Source organism: Sinohyriopsis cumingii, chromosome 4, assembly GCF_028554795.1.
Source record: "Sinohyriopsis cumingii isolate HCF-2022 chromosome 4, ASM2855479v2, whole genome shotgun sequence".
In the NCBI taxonomy this organism is placed as follows: Eukaryota; Metazoa; Mollusca; class Bivalvia; order Unionida; family Unionidae; genus Sinohyriopsis; species Sinohyriopsis cumingii.
Genome location: NC_142964.1, coordinates 132,898,786 through 132,915,340, shown reverse-complemented (window position 1 = coordinate 132,915,340; position 16,555 = coordinate 132,898,786). Strand labels below are relative to the sequence as shown.

General features: G+C 35.4%; 1 protein-coding gene across 2 annotated transcripts in view; it reads left to right on the top strand.

The window, feature by feature from the left end:
* The window catches only part of LOC149802115 (nonsense-mediated mRNA decay factor SMG5-like), a 192,124-nt gene extending 175,932 nt beyond the window's left edge, over nt 1-16,192 (top strand). For both annotated transcript variants that reach the window (XM_089956507.1, XM_089956506.1), the window contains exons 23-26: nt 4,711-4,801; nt 5,237-5,317; nt 12,875-13,029; nt 14,811-16,192. In XM_089956507.1, the coding sequence (XP_089812633.1) occupies nt 4,711-4,801; nt 5,237-5,317; nt 12,875-13,029; nt 14,811-14,878 (395 nt within the window). In that variant the 3' untranslated portion in view covers nt 14,879-16,192. The remainder of the gene's footprint in view (nt 1-4,710; nt 4,802-5,236; nt 5,318-12,874; nt 13,030-14,810) is intronic.
* The last annotated feature ends 363 nt before the right edge of the window (nt 16,193-16,555 follow it).

Genomic DNA, 16,555 nt, shown 5'->3' with positions numbered 1-16,555 from the left:
ATAATAGTGTAGGCATAGGATTATAATAGCATAGGCATAGGATTGTAATAGTGTAGGCATAGGATTGTAATAGTGTAGGCATAGGATTGAAATAGTGTAGGCATAGGATTGTAATAGTGTAGGCATAGGATTGTAATAGTGTAGGCATTGGATTATAATATCATAAGCATAGGATTATAATAGTGTAGGCATAGGATTATAATAGCATAGGCATAGGATTGTAATAGTGTAGGCATAGGATTGTAATAGTGTAGGCATAGGATTGTAATAGTGTAGGCATTGGATTGTAATAGTGTAGGCATAGGATTATAATAGCATAGGCATTGAATTGTAATAGTGTAGGCATAGGATTATAATAGTGTAGGCATAGGATTATAATAGCATAGGCATAGGATTGTAATAGTGTAGGCACATGATTATAATAGCATAGGCATAGTATTGTAATAATGTAGGCATTGGATTATAATAGTGTAGGCATAGGATTATAATAGCATAGGCATAGGATTGTAATAGTGTAGGCATTGGATTGTAATAGTGTAGGCATAGGATTATAATAGCATAGGCATTGGATTGTAATAGTGTAGGCATAGGATTATAATAGTGTAGGCATAGGATTATAATAGCATAGGCATAGGATTGTAACAGTGTAGGCATAGGATTGTAATAGTGTAGGCATAGGATTATAATAGCATAGGCATAGGATTGTAATAGTGTAGGCATATGATTGTAATAGTGTAGGCATAGGATTGTAATAGTGTAGGCATTGGATTGTAATAGTGTAGGCTTAGGATTGTAATAGTGTAGGCATAGGATTGTGATAGTATAGGCATTGGATTGTAATAGTGTAATCATTGGATTGTAATAGTGTAGGCATAGGATTGTAATAGTGTAGGCATTGGATTGTAATAGTGTAGGCATTGGATTGTAATAGAGTAGGCATAGGATTGTAAACATTGAAAAATACTGAGTGTGACTTGGATTTTTAACATAGCTTTAAAAAAAAATCAGTTATATCACTATGATTGTAATAGTGTAGGCATTGGATTATAATATCATAGGCATAGGATTATAATAGTGTAGGCATAGGATTATAATAGCATAGGCATAGGATTGTAATAGTATAGGCATAGGATTGTAATAGTGTAGGCATAGGATTGTAATAGTGTAGGCATAGGATTATAATAGCATAGGCATTGTATTGTAATAGTGTAGGCATAGGATTATAATAGTGTAGGCATAGGATTATAATAGCATAGGCATAGGATTGTAATAGTGTAGGCACATGATTATAATAGCATAGGCATTGGATTGTAATAGTGTAGGCATAGGATTATAATAGTGTAGGCATAGGATTATAATAGCATAGGCATAGGATTGTAACAGTGTAGGCATAGGATTGTAATAGTGTAGGCATAGGATTATAATAGCATAGGCATAGGATTGTAATAGTGTAGGCATATGATTGTAATAGTGTAGGCATAGGATTGTAATAGTGTAGGCATTGGATTGTAATAGTGTAGGCTTAGGATTGTAATAGTGTAGGCATAGGATTGTGATAGTATAGGCATTGGATTGTAATAGTGTAATCATTGGATTGTAATAGTGTAGGCATAGGATTGTAATAGTGTAGGCATTGGATTGTAATAGTGTAGGCATTGGATTGTAATAGAGTAGGCATAGGATTGTAAACATTGAAAAATACTGAGTGTGACTTGGATTTTTAACATAGCTTTAAAAAAAAATCAGTTATATCACTATGATGTCTGCAGTGTGGCAGTTTATAGTGATGTCTAGCACTGGGGCATTATGCCACAGACACGTAGCATGATGTCCCACCCAATCACATTATCCTGACACCAGGCCGACCAGTCCTAACACTAACCTCATAATGCTGAGTGCCAAGCGAGGTAGCTGTTAGTACCATTTTTGTAAGTCTTTGGTATGACATGGCTGGGGATCAAACCCACGATCTCTGCATCCAAGGCAGATGCTCTAACCACTAGGCCACCAGAGCGGTTTTGAAAAATACTAATGAGATGTTAAAAGAAAGCCTCGAATGTGAATAGAACACAAATTTGTGTTCAGTCTGCTGGACCTTTTTGTATTGTATAAAATTTTACTACAGTTTTTTTTTAATATGAAGCTGGAACCCATTTCAGATTTTTTCATATGTCATCATGTGAAAAACATACACAAGACTACAAAACTACCTTCACCTTTTCATCTCAAACTCATAAGCAACAAGGTCTTTAAAAAAAATTGATTGCAGCATAGTTGAAGGTGCTGGACGGAGAGGGCGAGTCAAACTTTTGGTTAGCAGTTGGGGAAAACATGCAGGGTGCTAGCTGCTAGCAACTTTCATTGACACATGAGAATTTTTAATCTGCATTGCCCTAAACAAATATTCCTAGAATGCATTTTTATATTCAGAACAAGTCAGTTAAAGTCATTACGTTGATGCGGGAATTTTAGTATAAATCATTATCATGTGATACTCACCATTTTGCATATCATGGAAATCCTTTTAAGGTCAGAATATGTATGTTTATCGTAAACAAACGCTAACAAACTAAAGTAGCCATGGGCAACTTCCTCCAGGGTGCGGGCCATATAAGTGGTTTTTAAAGCAACACCCTGTGATGTCAATCAATGATTGAAACCAGGGCTCATCCAGATCAGGCTCCTAAACTAAAACTTCATTGCTAAAATTGCACCCCTAAACCACCAGTTAAACACATTAACATGTTTACACTGGTCTATTTCCCAAGATGGCAATTTTAAATATCACCACACAATTCATTGTTGATTGTACATTGATTGAGTACAACCGTGTGTCATTTTGTATTGACAAAAACAGTTGACGCATGGCATTTGAATGATCACAGAACAAATATATTCAGATCAAAGGAAGAAGAAAATTACCAGAAAAGAAAGAGTGAAAGGGTGAAAAATGTAGCTTTTATTGGAATTTGACAGTTATTTTCAAATTTATCACTTCAGATTTTGAAGATTAGTCCTCAGATTAGCCCAATTTGGGAGTTGCCTTTGGTGTGTGATTTTATGAGTTGTCTTTTGGTGTGTGATTTTGTGAGTTGCCTTTCGTTGTATGGTGTGTGATTTTGGGAGTTGTCTTTGGTGTGTGATTTTGGGAGTTGTCTTTGGTGTGTGATTTTGGGAGTTGCCCTTGGTGTGTGATTTTGGGAGTTGTCTTTGGTGTGTGATTTTGGGAGTTGCCTTTGGTGTGTGATTTTGACAAGAAATTAGACTGACTGTGATTGTTACTTTGATGTCTCTTATCATTACTGGATTAAAAAACAGAATTAAAGCAAGAAGGCTTCTGTTAATTGGTATTTATTCCAAATTTACATGCATTAACCAAAATTCTCAAACACAGATAAATGACTGATAAGCATTCAGGTACCAATTTTGATCATGAATTTTTAATGTTGAGCAAGCAGGAACCTTATTTGTTTTGCATATTTCTATAGGAAAATAAATGATTTGCACCTGATTCTACATCATAAGCAGTTTCATGAGCTGGAACAAGAGTCAATAGAAAGAATGATTTTGATATGAGGTACAGGTCATAGAGTCTCTCATACCAAAATGAGAGGTCAGTAAAAAAAAATAAGCTTGATATGAGGTACAGGTCATAGAGTCTATCATGCCAAAATGAGAGGTCAGTAGAAAAAAATAATTTTGATATGAGGTACAGGTCATAGAGTCTATCATGCCAAAATGAGAGGTCAGTAGAAAAAAATAATTTTGATATGAGGTACAGGTCATAGAGTCAGCACAGAAGAACAATTTTTGTACAAGGTACATGTGCATAGAGTCTGTCAGCCTGGACATATACATCATAACAAATAAGTTCTTTCCTGTGACCCTAAACAAAACATGAATTTGGTTTTGTATTTATGGCATAACTTCTCTTTTATGCTTTCCAGATATAATTTTTTTTAGAAATACTGTTTGAGTGGAATTCAGAATTAACTAGTTTTTATAAAAGTTGAGTTCAGTGCATCAAAGTTAATGATACTTATACGTCAATTAAAACACTTAAATAATTTACTTAAATAGTTCCAATCAGGGTGGGGGCCCCGAGTGGCCGAGTGGTCTAAAGCGCTCTTCGTTACGGATCACTGCCATCTCACCTCTGTCTGCGGCGGTTCGAGTCTAAGATTCAGCCAATGTGGGTATGTGAGAAAGCTTGCCAGTAGCTTCTCGTGGGTCGGTGGTTCTTTCCTGGGTTTTCCCAGGTTCTTCCTCCACCATTAATACTGGCCGCCATGTATAGCCAATCAAGTGCTGAAAAATGGCGTTAAACCCCACCACAACAACAACCAATCAGGGTGTGCATTACAAAAATATGTATTGATCATCTGTATTGAATGCCTGATCAACCTCGTAAGATATGGTGTGTTTGTAATAAAACATATAATGTTATACTTGCCAAACCAAGGTAATATTAAAGATTTATTGAACAAATGTGTTTGATATGTGATAAATAGAATCTTACACGGGTGCACAATTTTAATGAATTTATGAAACTTGTGGATTGATTTTAATCTTTCATCAGCAAAAATCTCACCAAGGCTTGCAAAAGTTAAAAATCATTCAACTGGTTTGATAAAAAAAAATTGGAAATGAGAACTTATGTAAGAGTCTTTGTGTTTAGTGTTTAATTATGACATTTTTTTCTTCTTCTAGTGATAGACACGTTAGATTTTCAGAAGAAAGAGAGTATGGGGGCCCGGGAGGCCATTCGTTGGCTGGAGTCAGAATTCAGGAAGGGAAACAGGTTGGTTTTGCAGCAGGAGTTATGCCGAATACTGCAGGTGTAGATACTAAATATGGATGAAAAGTCTGTAAAAATTTGTAGCAGTTTAAATATGTCTTTCTGCCCTGTCTTGAATATGAAGTGGATAAAGAGTGTTACCATGGTCTGTTCATCTGTACATGTTTACATAATCTGTCAGCATGTCCAGTTTAGTTAAGTATTTAGGTTACCATGACCAGTTAGTTTAATTAGGTATTAAAATGAATGTACCACTCTAATATTTACCTAAATGTTAACAACGTGTTCTAAGACACATTTGTTTCTAGAACATGGAGTACATGATCCTAGTTCTCTCTTGCTTTGTACTTCGCTTATTCAGAAATCTGGAGCAGTGTATTTATCTATGTTTCTTGTAACTTAGGTTTACACATTTAGAAACTGCTGTGCCCATTTCAGATGCATCCGTGCCCAGAAAAGCAGCGAGAAACTTCAGGGTGGAGTTCCAAGAAACATGAAGAAGAAAAACAGAGAAACTTGGTGAGTTACAGATATCCTAATATTATACAGCAAGTACTGACAGAAAAACAGTTTAGTAAGATTAATGGAGAATTAAACTTTGCTAGTTGAAGACCAGAGGAGCTTGTGTGATAACCTGTTGTCCGTCAGTCAACACACAAGTCTGTCACCACTACTCCACTTAAACTACTTGGAGGTTTGCCTTGGCACTATACATACACATTCATTCCAAGGTCCTCAATGAAAATGTAATATATTCATCAATTGTGGCAATCTTAAAAATGTTATTGCTACTTCTCATCTTATTGACATCTGACTTTCACTTAAAGACTTTTAATGCCATATAGATAGTCCTAAATGCAAACAGTACCAGTTTGACATTCAACATGGCCACAAGGGCAGCCATCTTGAAAATCTTGTCATTGCTACTTCACTACTTCTCCTGAACAGACAGTTTTATCAATTAAACGACTGCTTATGACGTGCACAAGAGTGGTATCATATGATGTTCAATATGGCTACCATGGCAGCCATCTTTAAACTTTTATGATTGCTACTCCTCTTGAGAGAATGTCATATTTACATGGCATTTTCAAATAAAGACTTTATATGATAAGTAATTGATCCTGAATAAAAAAAATAGTGCTAATTTGCAACACGCACCACAACCACATCATCATCCATCATGAAAATGTTTATGGTGGCGCTCTACAGTTTCGTATTTTGCATAGGGTTAGGATTTTAAAGAAAAAGAATTTCCCTGGCTTTCCTCACTGGTTATACTGGCTATTTAAAAAAGATCTTGTATATCTTAGGTATAATTCAAAGAACCTTTAATTCCCTTTATTTTGGTGTATGATTGATGGGTGTACTATGGGTTATAGAGTATACAGCTTGGCCTTACTTCAGATGTGTACCTTTCAAAAAAGTGCTAGCTCTACTTGGTTATTTTCACTTCCTGAACTTCAGAGGTAAATTGTATAAAAAGAGCCAAGAACTACTTTTACATTTTTTTTGACATTTTATATATTTGGTAATCATTCATTGCACTTTCAGAAGCTGGTATTGTCTAGTCTGGCAAAATTCATTTTCCCTATTTTAATAGCTGCTATGTATAGTGTACTTTAGACTAATTCAGGCTGATTTTTTAACACAAGGGAGCAGTCATTTTAGTTAGCAGTGTGCTTAAATCATGCAAAATTTACAATATCCAAAGAAATATCATCCACATCACATTAATGTAGCATAGAGGTATGCCAACATTCTCTCCATTGTGCATGTTTTAAATGCGAACTACTTCACCTTACATATGTGACTCTGTCAAAAGTACATATTAACTGGTGAGCGCCCTCATAAATGGCTACTCCTTCTGAATGAATGGATGTCTTTTTAAAGAAGTTTATTTGTTTCAGTATGCACTCGGTCCTGTATTAAACATATTGCCGATCTAACCTCCCAAATGGCTTTTTGCTGCTCATTTTGAAAATGTAATGGCTATTTTCCTGTGGTGCATTAAAATACCATAACAATACATAGCTGGTCCTGTAGTAAACGTATTGCCGATCTAACCTCCCAAATGGCTTTTTGCTGGTCATTTTGAAAATGTAATGGCTATTTTCCTGTGGTGCATTAAAATACCATAACAATACATAGCTGGTCCTGAATGATAATGGTGCTGTTCTGTCCTTGAACATGGTGACCCTACTGACCATCTCAAAGGTGATCTTATCATTACTCTAACGTTGATATGGGGCTTTCGCTGATCCTGAATGATAATAGTGCAGATCTGACCAAAAGCATTTTTATCTAAATGGCGCAGATTATACTACCATACTTCTATGATTTTAGTGTACTTTGTATACATTTTGCCTCAAAATATGCCCCATGCATAGAGCTAACATTTCACACATTCCATCAGAAATGTTTCAAAATTAGGATTGTCCATTATGATTCTGGAGTTTATTATTGGTTGTTGTTTTCTGTGTCACAATTTAACTAGAAGTGATTTCAGCCCCTGCATGCTCAGTACAAATGGCATGGGCAAGATGCTAGTTAGTAGGGTCAGGTAGGGCAGAGAAACTGCATAAACAAAAGCTTTTGAAGCTTGATGATGACCGGAGTAAATTTCCTGGCAGAAATATAAACCGTGTTTTATCAAGACACTGAACCGTCAACAAGAGGAGTCAGTTTTCTGCATGGTTTGTTTTTTTTCTTCTTCTCATGGTGGATGAATTTGCTGTAAGCAAAGTGTGGAGTCTAAATAAAGCATGGAAGGGCCTCACAAAATTAATAAAACTTTTTTAGTGTAGACACCACCACTCGAAATTTATATAAAAGAAAAGAAAATCACCAGAGCTGTAGTGATAAGGTGTAAATTTGCTGACCTAATGACAAGGGTCATCAGTACTCACATAAGATTTTTGAATTCTGATCATCAATGAAAGATGGTTTGAATTGATAATAATTTATTTTTAAAAAAAACAAGGTTGGAAAAGGCTCTTATAAACAGCCTGTGTCAGAGTGTGTGTTGCACTCTTGCACCTTCTAAAGGGCACCCAAATGGAACAGGGTTTCCCATTCAGAAGATGCAAGAATGATGCACCTCAAACTTTGACATTAAATAATTAAGCAAGATACTGTCTTATTTTACTGATGGTTGTAAATAGTTACATATGCATTCAAGTTTTAAAAATCAGTATTTGTTAATGAAAATCAGGGTGGCAGCTATGTCTAGGTGCTATTGACTGATGTTTTCATATAATGTGTGTGTGTATGTGTGTATGATTTGAACCTTTTAACATAGCTTTGACAATTTTAAGTCATATTACTACGTTGTCTGCAGTATGGCAGTTTATAGTGATGTCCCACCCAGTCACATTATCCTGAAACGAGGCTGGCCGGTCCTAACATTATCATCTTAATGCTGAGCACCTAGCGAGGCAGCTGTTAGTATCATTTTTATAAGTCTTTGGCATGACTCAGTCAGGGTTCAAACCCACATCCGAGGCAGACACTCTAACCTCTAGGCCAATAGACTAGTTGTCTTATAATACATGTACTATTCATCGGTATTGTACTTTGTCAGTTCAAGATCTTTTTTGTCGTTTGTCAGTGAGATATGTTTTGGTTTGAGTGCACTATGGTATTACAGCTTACAGCTTACAGACTTGACACAAAATCTTTGTTAGTTGTCAGAACATTACTACCAGATATTTGATGGTGACCAACAGTATATACTTTTGAACCTTGAATATTACAGATTTGTATTCAAAATCACAAAGGACTTGATCTCATGTTTATGCCATGTAAGACTGGGAAAGCAGTACTCTTCATTCATGAAATTTAGTCCTGTTAGCTTGTTTTTGTTGTTAATGTGATTTTTCATGCAGTAAAATTGTTAAAATAGAATGACTGTCTGGTAAATTAAAAGCTAGGGAAGTACTACATATTAGGATGGAAAACTGAACTTTTTTACCTGAAGGATTACACCACTTCAAATGAAGAGTAAACAGGTTTGCAAATGGCGCAGATCAGGCCACCAACATATCAGCTTGTGAACATGTCAGAAAACCAGACCTACTTTACCTTGGGGTTAACTCAAAGGTCACAGCTTGCATTTTATACTTCATTGTGCTTATGAACACAGTGACATGAATATACAAATGAATTTTGGCAGACTGTATATTTCATTGTTTTTCAATTTAACATATTAAATGGGGCCTATTTGATATCCAAAGTAACTGCCACAGTGGCCAACAGGAAGCTTTTGTTTTTGCAAATCCTACTGAATGAAAGTATTATTGCCATGGGATTTGAGCCAGAAAACTTCTTGTAGTTGGTCCAGAATGAAAATGATGTTGAGATGATGTCAAATATAGCCAAAACAGTGAATATCATGAAAATACTGGTTATCACTTCTCCTCCTGAATATATGGTCATATAAACAACTTTTTATGATATCTACTTTGTCCTGGTGGTGCCATTCAGACATTCAATATGCCTGCTACAGTGGCCATTTTTAAAATCTTGTTTTCACTAATTCTCCTGAATGAATGTTCATATCAGCATGGGGTTTTCACAGAAAGACTTCTAATGATGTCTAGTCTGTCTAATGATGTCTAGTCCATCTAATGATGTCTAGTCCATCATGAATGAATATGGTGCTAATCTGACTTGTAAAATGATTTCCACAGTGGCCATCTTGAAAATCTCATGACTTCTAGCTTACTGGTCATATCAGTAGTATACTTTTACTAACAGACTTCTTATGAAGTCTAGTTGGTACTGAGTAGAGATGGCATGATATTGAATATGGCCACCATGACATCCATCTATAAAATCTTGTTATCATTGCTCCTCCAAAATGGAAAGTCATATCAACATGGGATTTCCATCAGAAGACTTCTTATGATGCTTGTTGGACTCGAGTAATGATGATGCCAAGTTAATATCCACCACAGCAGCTAATTTGAAAATGTTGTTGCTGAAGAATATCAAAGATGGTTTCAACACTCCAAAGTTAAAAGGAAGAAATTGTCTTATTTTGAATTCCTGGAAGTTCTTTTCAGCCATTAGAGCATTAGTCCCTTGGAGGGACTCTTGTTTTGTATATATTATCCTTGCCAATATAGCATTATTCCCTTGGAGGGACTCTTGTTTTGTATCTATTACCCTTGCCAATATGGTTATATGGCTTGGCCTCATCAACATTATCTTACAAGTACATGAATATCTCTCTCTCTCTCTCTCTCTCTCTCTCTATATATATATATATATATATATATATATATATATATATATCCAGTGTGCATATGACTGACCTTATTAGGAGGAGTTACAGACAAAAGAACAAAATATTTTTCATTTATAACTATGAATGCAGAACACAAATGCAAAACACCAATTGCAGATAAATGACTTAATAAACAGTGGCATGAAATGTGATTGCATTGTGTGAAAGGATTCTGAAAATAGATTATTTTCAGGATGTCCTAAATTTCCAAGGTCAAAGGCCCATTTACTTGATAATACATGATAAGATTCTTTACATTGGCAGTTTTTGACCCTTATAAGCCATGGCATTATTTTTGTTTAAGGTGGATATGAAAAAGCTATGACATCATGAATAATGGCTGTATCTGAATGGTCATTATTTAAATTACAGCAGTATCTTATACACTGGTATTTAAATTTTTCATAAATTTAATGCTGTATTTGCACTTAATACATTTAATATTTCATCAAAGCACACCTTTAATAATACAAAATAAGAAAGCTAAAGTCCTCTTCATTTAACGTTATTGAGAAAAGAAAACCTGGGGGCGGTAAATGCAAAATATGAATGCATTTCTGAGAATGCAAATGAATGACAATGAAATAATAGATGAAATGAAGACATGAATGAGATTCAAAATGAAACATTAATAAAATGCAAGTAGTATGCAGATGAAATGAAAACGAGAATGGGATTCAAATGAGACATAAATAAAATGCAGATAAAATGCTAATGAAATGCAGATAATGTAACATTAACTGTCAGTACATGCAAATATTTCTTAGTAATGCTTTGGAACATGTTTTAAAGTGGAAGTGGTAGACACACACACAAACATGTATTAGACATCATTAATTATACAGCTCTTACCCATTATAAGAGATTCCAACATCTCCAATTTCAGCAGAGTTTCTCTGATTTCTTACTGAAACTCCTTGCTCTGTTTTAAGCATCCATTTGGCATGTGTCTTAATTTGTCAATTTCTTAAACAATTTTTAGTTCTGAGACAGAGTTCTCCTGAGAAAGAAATTATATTAATAACAGTTTTGAATTGCTTCCTGTTCAAGTAAATAGTACCAGTTTTTGCATTGCTTCCAATTCTAGTCAATGGTACCAGTTTTTGCATTGCTTTTAATTCTAGTCAGTGGTACCTGTTTTTGCATTGCTTTTAATTCTAGTCAATGGTACCAGTTTTTGCATTGCTTCCAATTCTAGTCAATGGTACCAGTTTTTGCATTGCTTTTAATTCTAGTCAATGGTACCTGTTTTTGCATTGCTTTTAATTCTAGTCAATGGTACCAGTTTTTGCATTGCTTTTAATTCTAGTCAATGATACCTGTTTTTGCATTGCTTCCAATTCTAATCAATGGTGCCTGTTTTTGCATTGCTTTTAATTCTTGTCAATGGTACCTGTTTTTGCATTGCTTTTAATTCTTGTCAATGATACCTGTTCTTGCATTGCTTTTAATTCTAGTCAATGGTACCAGTTTTTGCATTGCTTTTAATTCTAGTCAATGATACCTGTTTTTGCATTGCTTTTAATTCTAGTCAATGGTACCTGTTTTTGCATTGCTTCCAATTCTAGTCAATGGTACCTGTTTTTGCATTGCTTTTAATTCTAGTCAATGGTACCTGTTTTTGCATTGCTTTTAATTCTAGTCAATGATACTGTTTTTGCATTGCTTCCAATTCTAGTCAATGGTACCTGTTTTTGCATTGCTTTTAATTCTAGTCAATGGTACCTGTTTTTGCATTGCTTTTAATTCTAGTCAGTGGTACCTGTTTTTGCATTGCTTTTAATTCTAGTCAATGGTACCTGTTTTTGCATTGCTTTTAATTCTAGTCAGTGGTACCTGTTTTTGCATTGCTTTTAATTCTAGTCAATGGTACCTGTTTTTGCATTGCTTTTAATTCTAGTCAGTGGTACCTGTTCTTGCATTGCTTTTAATTCTAGTCAATGGTACCTGTTTTTGCATTGCTTTTAATTCTAGTCAGTGGTACTTGTTTTTGCATTGCTTTTAATTCCAGTACATGGTAGCCATGCTCTATATCACATCTTCACTGATTCATAAAAATTTGATGGGTATCAGACCACCACAGTTAGGGGAAAAAGCAAAGAAACATTTGAACATCTTTATGTGAAATTTATTTTAAGATGGTTGTTGTTCATTGCAAGCAGGTGCAGCCTTGACCCCTTAAGAAAGGCAGAAAATATATTTTGGTATATTGCAAGTATTCTGAATTGTGTCTTTTACCTTGCTCTGCAAGGCAGGGGACTGGCATCAGAGAGCATTGTGTATCTTGCTTAGCAAGGCAGGGGACTGGCATCAGAGAGCATTATGTACCTTACTTAGCAAGGCAGGGGACTGGGATCAGAGAGCATTGTGTATCTTAGCAAGGCAGGGGACTGGCATCTAGAGCATTGTGTATCTTAGCAAGGCAGGGGACTGGGATCAGAGAGCATTGTTTGCCTTACTTAGCAAGGCAGGGGACTGGGATCAGAGAGCATTGTGTACCTTAATTAGCAAGGCAAGGGACTGGGATCAGAGAGCATTGTGTACCTTACTTAGCACGGCAGGGGACTGGGATCAGAGAGCATTGTGTACCTTACTTAGTAAGGCAGGGAACTGGGATCAGAGAGCATTGTGTACCTTACTTAGCAAGGCAGGGGACTGAGATCAGAGAGCATTGTGTCCCTTGTTTAACAAGGTGGGAGACTGGGATCAGAGAGCATTGTGGTCATTGGATAGCTAGGTTATCTGTTGTTAATATTGCAGTGTGTTGGTATGCTTGTCTGTTTCAGGTGTATTTTAGAGATCCTGAATTGTGCCCAGTACCTTGCCCAGCAAGGTGGAGACCTGGGATCAGAGAGCATGGTAACGATCTTGTCCACATCAGACTACAGTACAGAACAACACCAACTTGTACAACAGGGACTCAACAACAGCAAACAGGATGGTAAGATGAACTGATACTTATTAACAGATATGTCTAAACTAAATGTGAATGTAGTCCTACATTCTTACTATATCATACGTGGTTATGGTTTATTTGCATACTGATTCAGTGATGGTATTAACTGGATACTGATTCAGTTATGGTATTTACTGCATACTGATTCAGTGGTGGTATTTACTGGATATTTTGAGTCAGTGATGGTGTTTACTGGATGTTTGGATTCAGTGATGGTGTTTACTGGATACTGATTCAGTGGTGGTATTTACTGGATATTTGGATTCAGTGATAGTATTTACTGGATGTTTGAATTCTGTGATGGTGTTTACTGGATAATGATTCAGTGATGGTGTTTACAGGATACTCATTCAGTGATGCTATTTACTCTGGATACTGATTCAGTGGTGATTTTTACTGGATGTTTGGATGCAGTGATGGTATTTACTGGATACTGATTCAGTGGTGGTATTTACTGGATGTTTGGATTCAGTGATGGTATTTACTGGATGTTTGGATTCAGTGATGGTGTTTACTGGATACTGATTCAGTAGTATTATTTACTGGATGTTTGGATTCAGTGATGGTATTTACTGGATACTGATTCAGTGATGGTATTTACTGGATGTCAGGATTCAGTGGTGGTATTTACTGGATGTTTGGATTCAGTGACGGTATTTACTGGATACTGATTCAGTGATGGTATTTACTGGATGTTTGGATTCAGTGATGGTATTTTCTGGATGTTTGGATTCAGTGATGGTATTTACTGGATACTGATTCAGTGATGGTATTTACTGGATGTTTGGATTCAGTGATGGTATTTACTGGATGTTTGGATTCAGTGATGATATTTACTGGATGTTTGGATTCAGTGATGGTATTTACTGGATACTGATTCAGTGATGGTATTTACTGGATGTTTGGATTCAGTGATGGTATTTACTGGATGTTTGGATTCAGTGATGGTGTTTACTGGATAATGATTCAGTGATGGTATTTACTGGATACTAATTCATTGATGACATTTACTGGATGTTTAGATTCAGTGATGGTATGTACTGGATACTGATTCTTGGATGGTATTTACTTAGTATAAAATGACAAGAAGGCATAAAGATGTGTAGAGACAATTTCCATGCACAGTGAAACTTAACTAAACGAACCCCTCTGTGACCATACCATATTCGGCCGGCTGATCATATATTTGGGTCAAGCTGTTGTGTGCTAATTAAACCTTAGTATAATGGCTACCTCAATGACCTTGACCAAAAGTTTGATCCCAGAATGCAGTGCTCTATTTCAGGAAGTTCCACTTTATTTCTCAGTCTCTTATAAATTTGGACATGAATAAAAGCAAGGGATATCCTTTGTGTGGTTAAAGTAATAATTTCTTTTGCACAAAAGGTTAATTTATCTTGAGCTTTCAATAGCACATTACTTATGGTAGATTCACCATAGTTTGATGGAGGAAGTATATGCCATATCATGAAAATCTTGTTCTACTTCTTTTATATATGCCACTGTATGATTTTAAACAATAAATTTCATTGAGAAATACTGTGAGGCAACGATATGTAATGGCATACTGATTTTGGGGGATTTTTCGGGTGTCCCAAACCATGAAATTAGAGACATGGCAAATGGTTAACTTCCTGTGCAAACATTGGGATGATTTTCCTCAGATTTTGGTACTACCAAAAATGTCGTTTTTTCAAAAGCACAAAAATTGGATACCTGGGGAAATAATGCAATTCAGTCATTCGGATATTCAATTTTTTTTCCAGGCGTTGTGGTTGAGAATATCTCAACTTTCATTAACAAGTGGAAGACTGTTTTGAAGAGCAAAGGCTGAGGCAAGAAGTTGGAAACCTTGGCTACAAAGTCTGGTTATTAGTTATAGCCTCTAGTCTGTCATATGTACACAGGCTTTACTGGCTGATACGTCAAACAAATGAATTGTCAATATGGGACAGTGTCACCAACATCACTACTAGGATTGTGGTTTATGATAATTCTGATAAAACAAGGTCTACTAGACTAGATGATAGCAGTAACATTTGTTATTTTGCTTGCATATCTGACATTACAGATTTGTTTCTGACTGGAAATAATTAAATTTAAGAAGAAAATTTAGAAGATTGTTATCTTAACCGGCTGAAAGAAAAATAATGGACAAAATATGGAAAGATTAGAATCCACTTGCTGTCAGTCATCAATTTTTAATACTGAAAAATATAATGGATAAATTTTTTATTTTTTTTGTACTATAATGCATATCAGACTCAAGCTGTGAGTGGACATGAAGTTGTCTTAGAATATTACTAACGTTCCGTGAAGTTCTCTTTGTACATCTTGACCTTTAAAACATTTGCACTTCAGACATTTAAATAAAATTGTATGAATGATTCTGATGCAGTCATGTAGACAAATTCCAGTGTGCTTTTGATCTACTAGATTTTGTAGTATAAACAGAAACAATAGAACTCAGCCATACATTAACCTGGCAAATGGCCTGTGTACTATGGGTCATACAGATCAGAGGTTATGCTCAAGGTCTCACACATCTTTTAGAGGTGCCTGCAGAGTTGAACTCACAGCATGGATGTCAAGAAATCTATTATGAAATACTTCTATAATTGATGTGTAAATTTCTGGTGTAGTCTGGATATATATTTTCTTAGATCCAAGATTGTTAAAGAAAGAAAGAGTTTGAATTGACTGATCACATATTTCCTTAATGTGTAAGTTTGTTTCATGTTCAGATACTGTTTGGCCCTTCTTCAGCTGTGCAATTGCAAGCATTTCATAAAGGTTGATTTCAAAGTGTTTTATCTAATATCCATGTTAGCATTCGGTTTTGTCTGCTTCATTTTATTTGCTTGGGGGATACGTCTAAAACCACAGGTATATATACTTTTTTTATTGGTGCATATATTTTATTTTAAACCCCTCCCCCCCCCCAGGAAAATAAATGGTAACATATAGTGAAAAATATTGAAGTTTGAGACCTGAACAACAAAGTCTCCCGAAACAGAGCTGCTCTAAAATCCCATAGTAAACTTGTCCATTTGCATAACAGGTAAGAGTGATGAGTGAGTTCCATTAACTGTTTCTTTGAGTGTGTTTTAATTTTTTAGTTTATCAATGAATAAAATATTGCCCATAACTTCTTGTTTTTCTAATTCCTGTATAATTAAATGTTTTCTAGTTGACTGGTCATTTTTTTAAAACTCCACTTTTTTCTTTCTCACTGCATCAGGTATATTTTCAGGGGAGAAATGGGGAAAAATTCATAAATTTTCCATTCACTTAATACCTATTATTGCAAGAACGTTTACCATTATTTTCTTTCAAGATGGTGGTTAAGTCCAAAACTGTACATTGTCCCAGCTTTCAGACTAGCCTGACAGTTTCAGCTTATTTACCATAGTGTAAAGCTCTATGGTTAAGTACTTGAAAATAATGACTGTTAAGTGCAGATCTGCTGTTGAAATGTTACTGCAGTTATGGTATTCATTTTTTGTGTAAA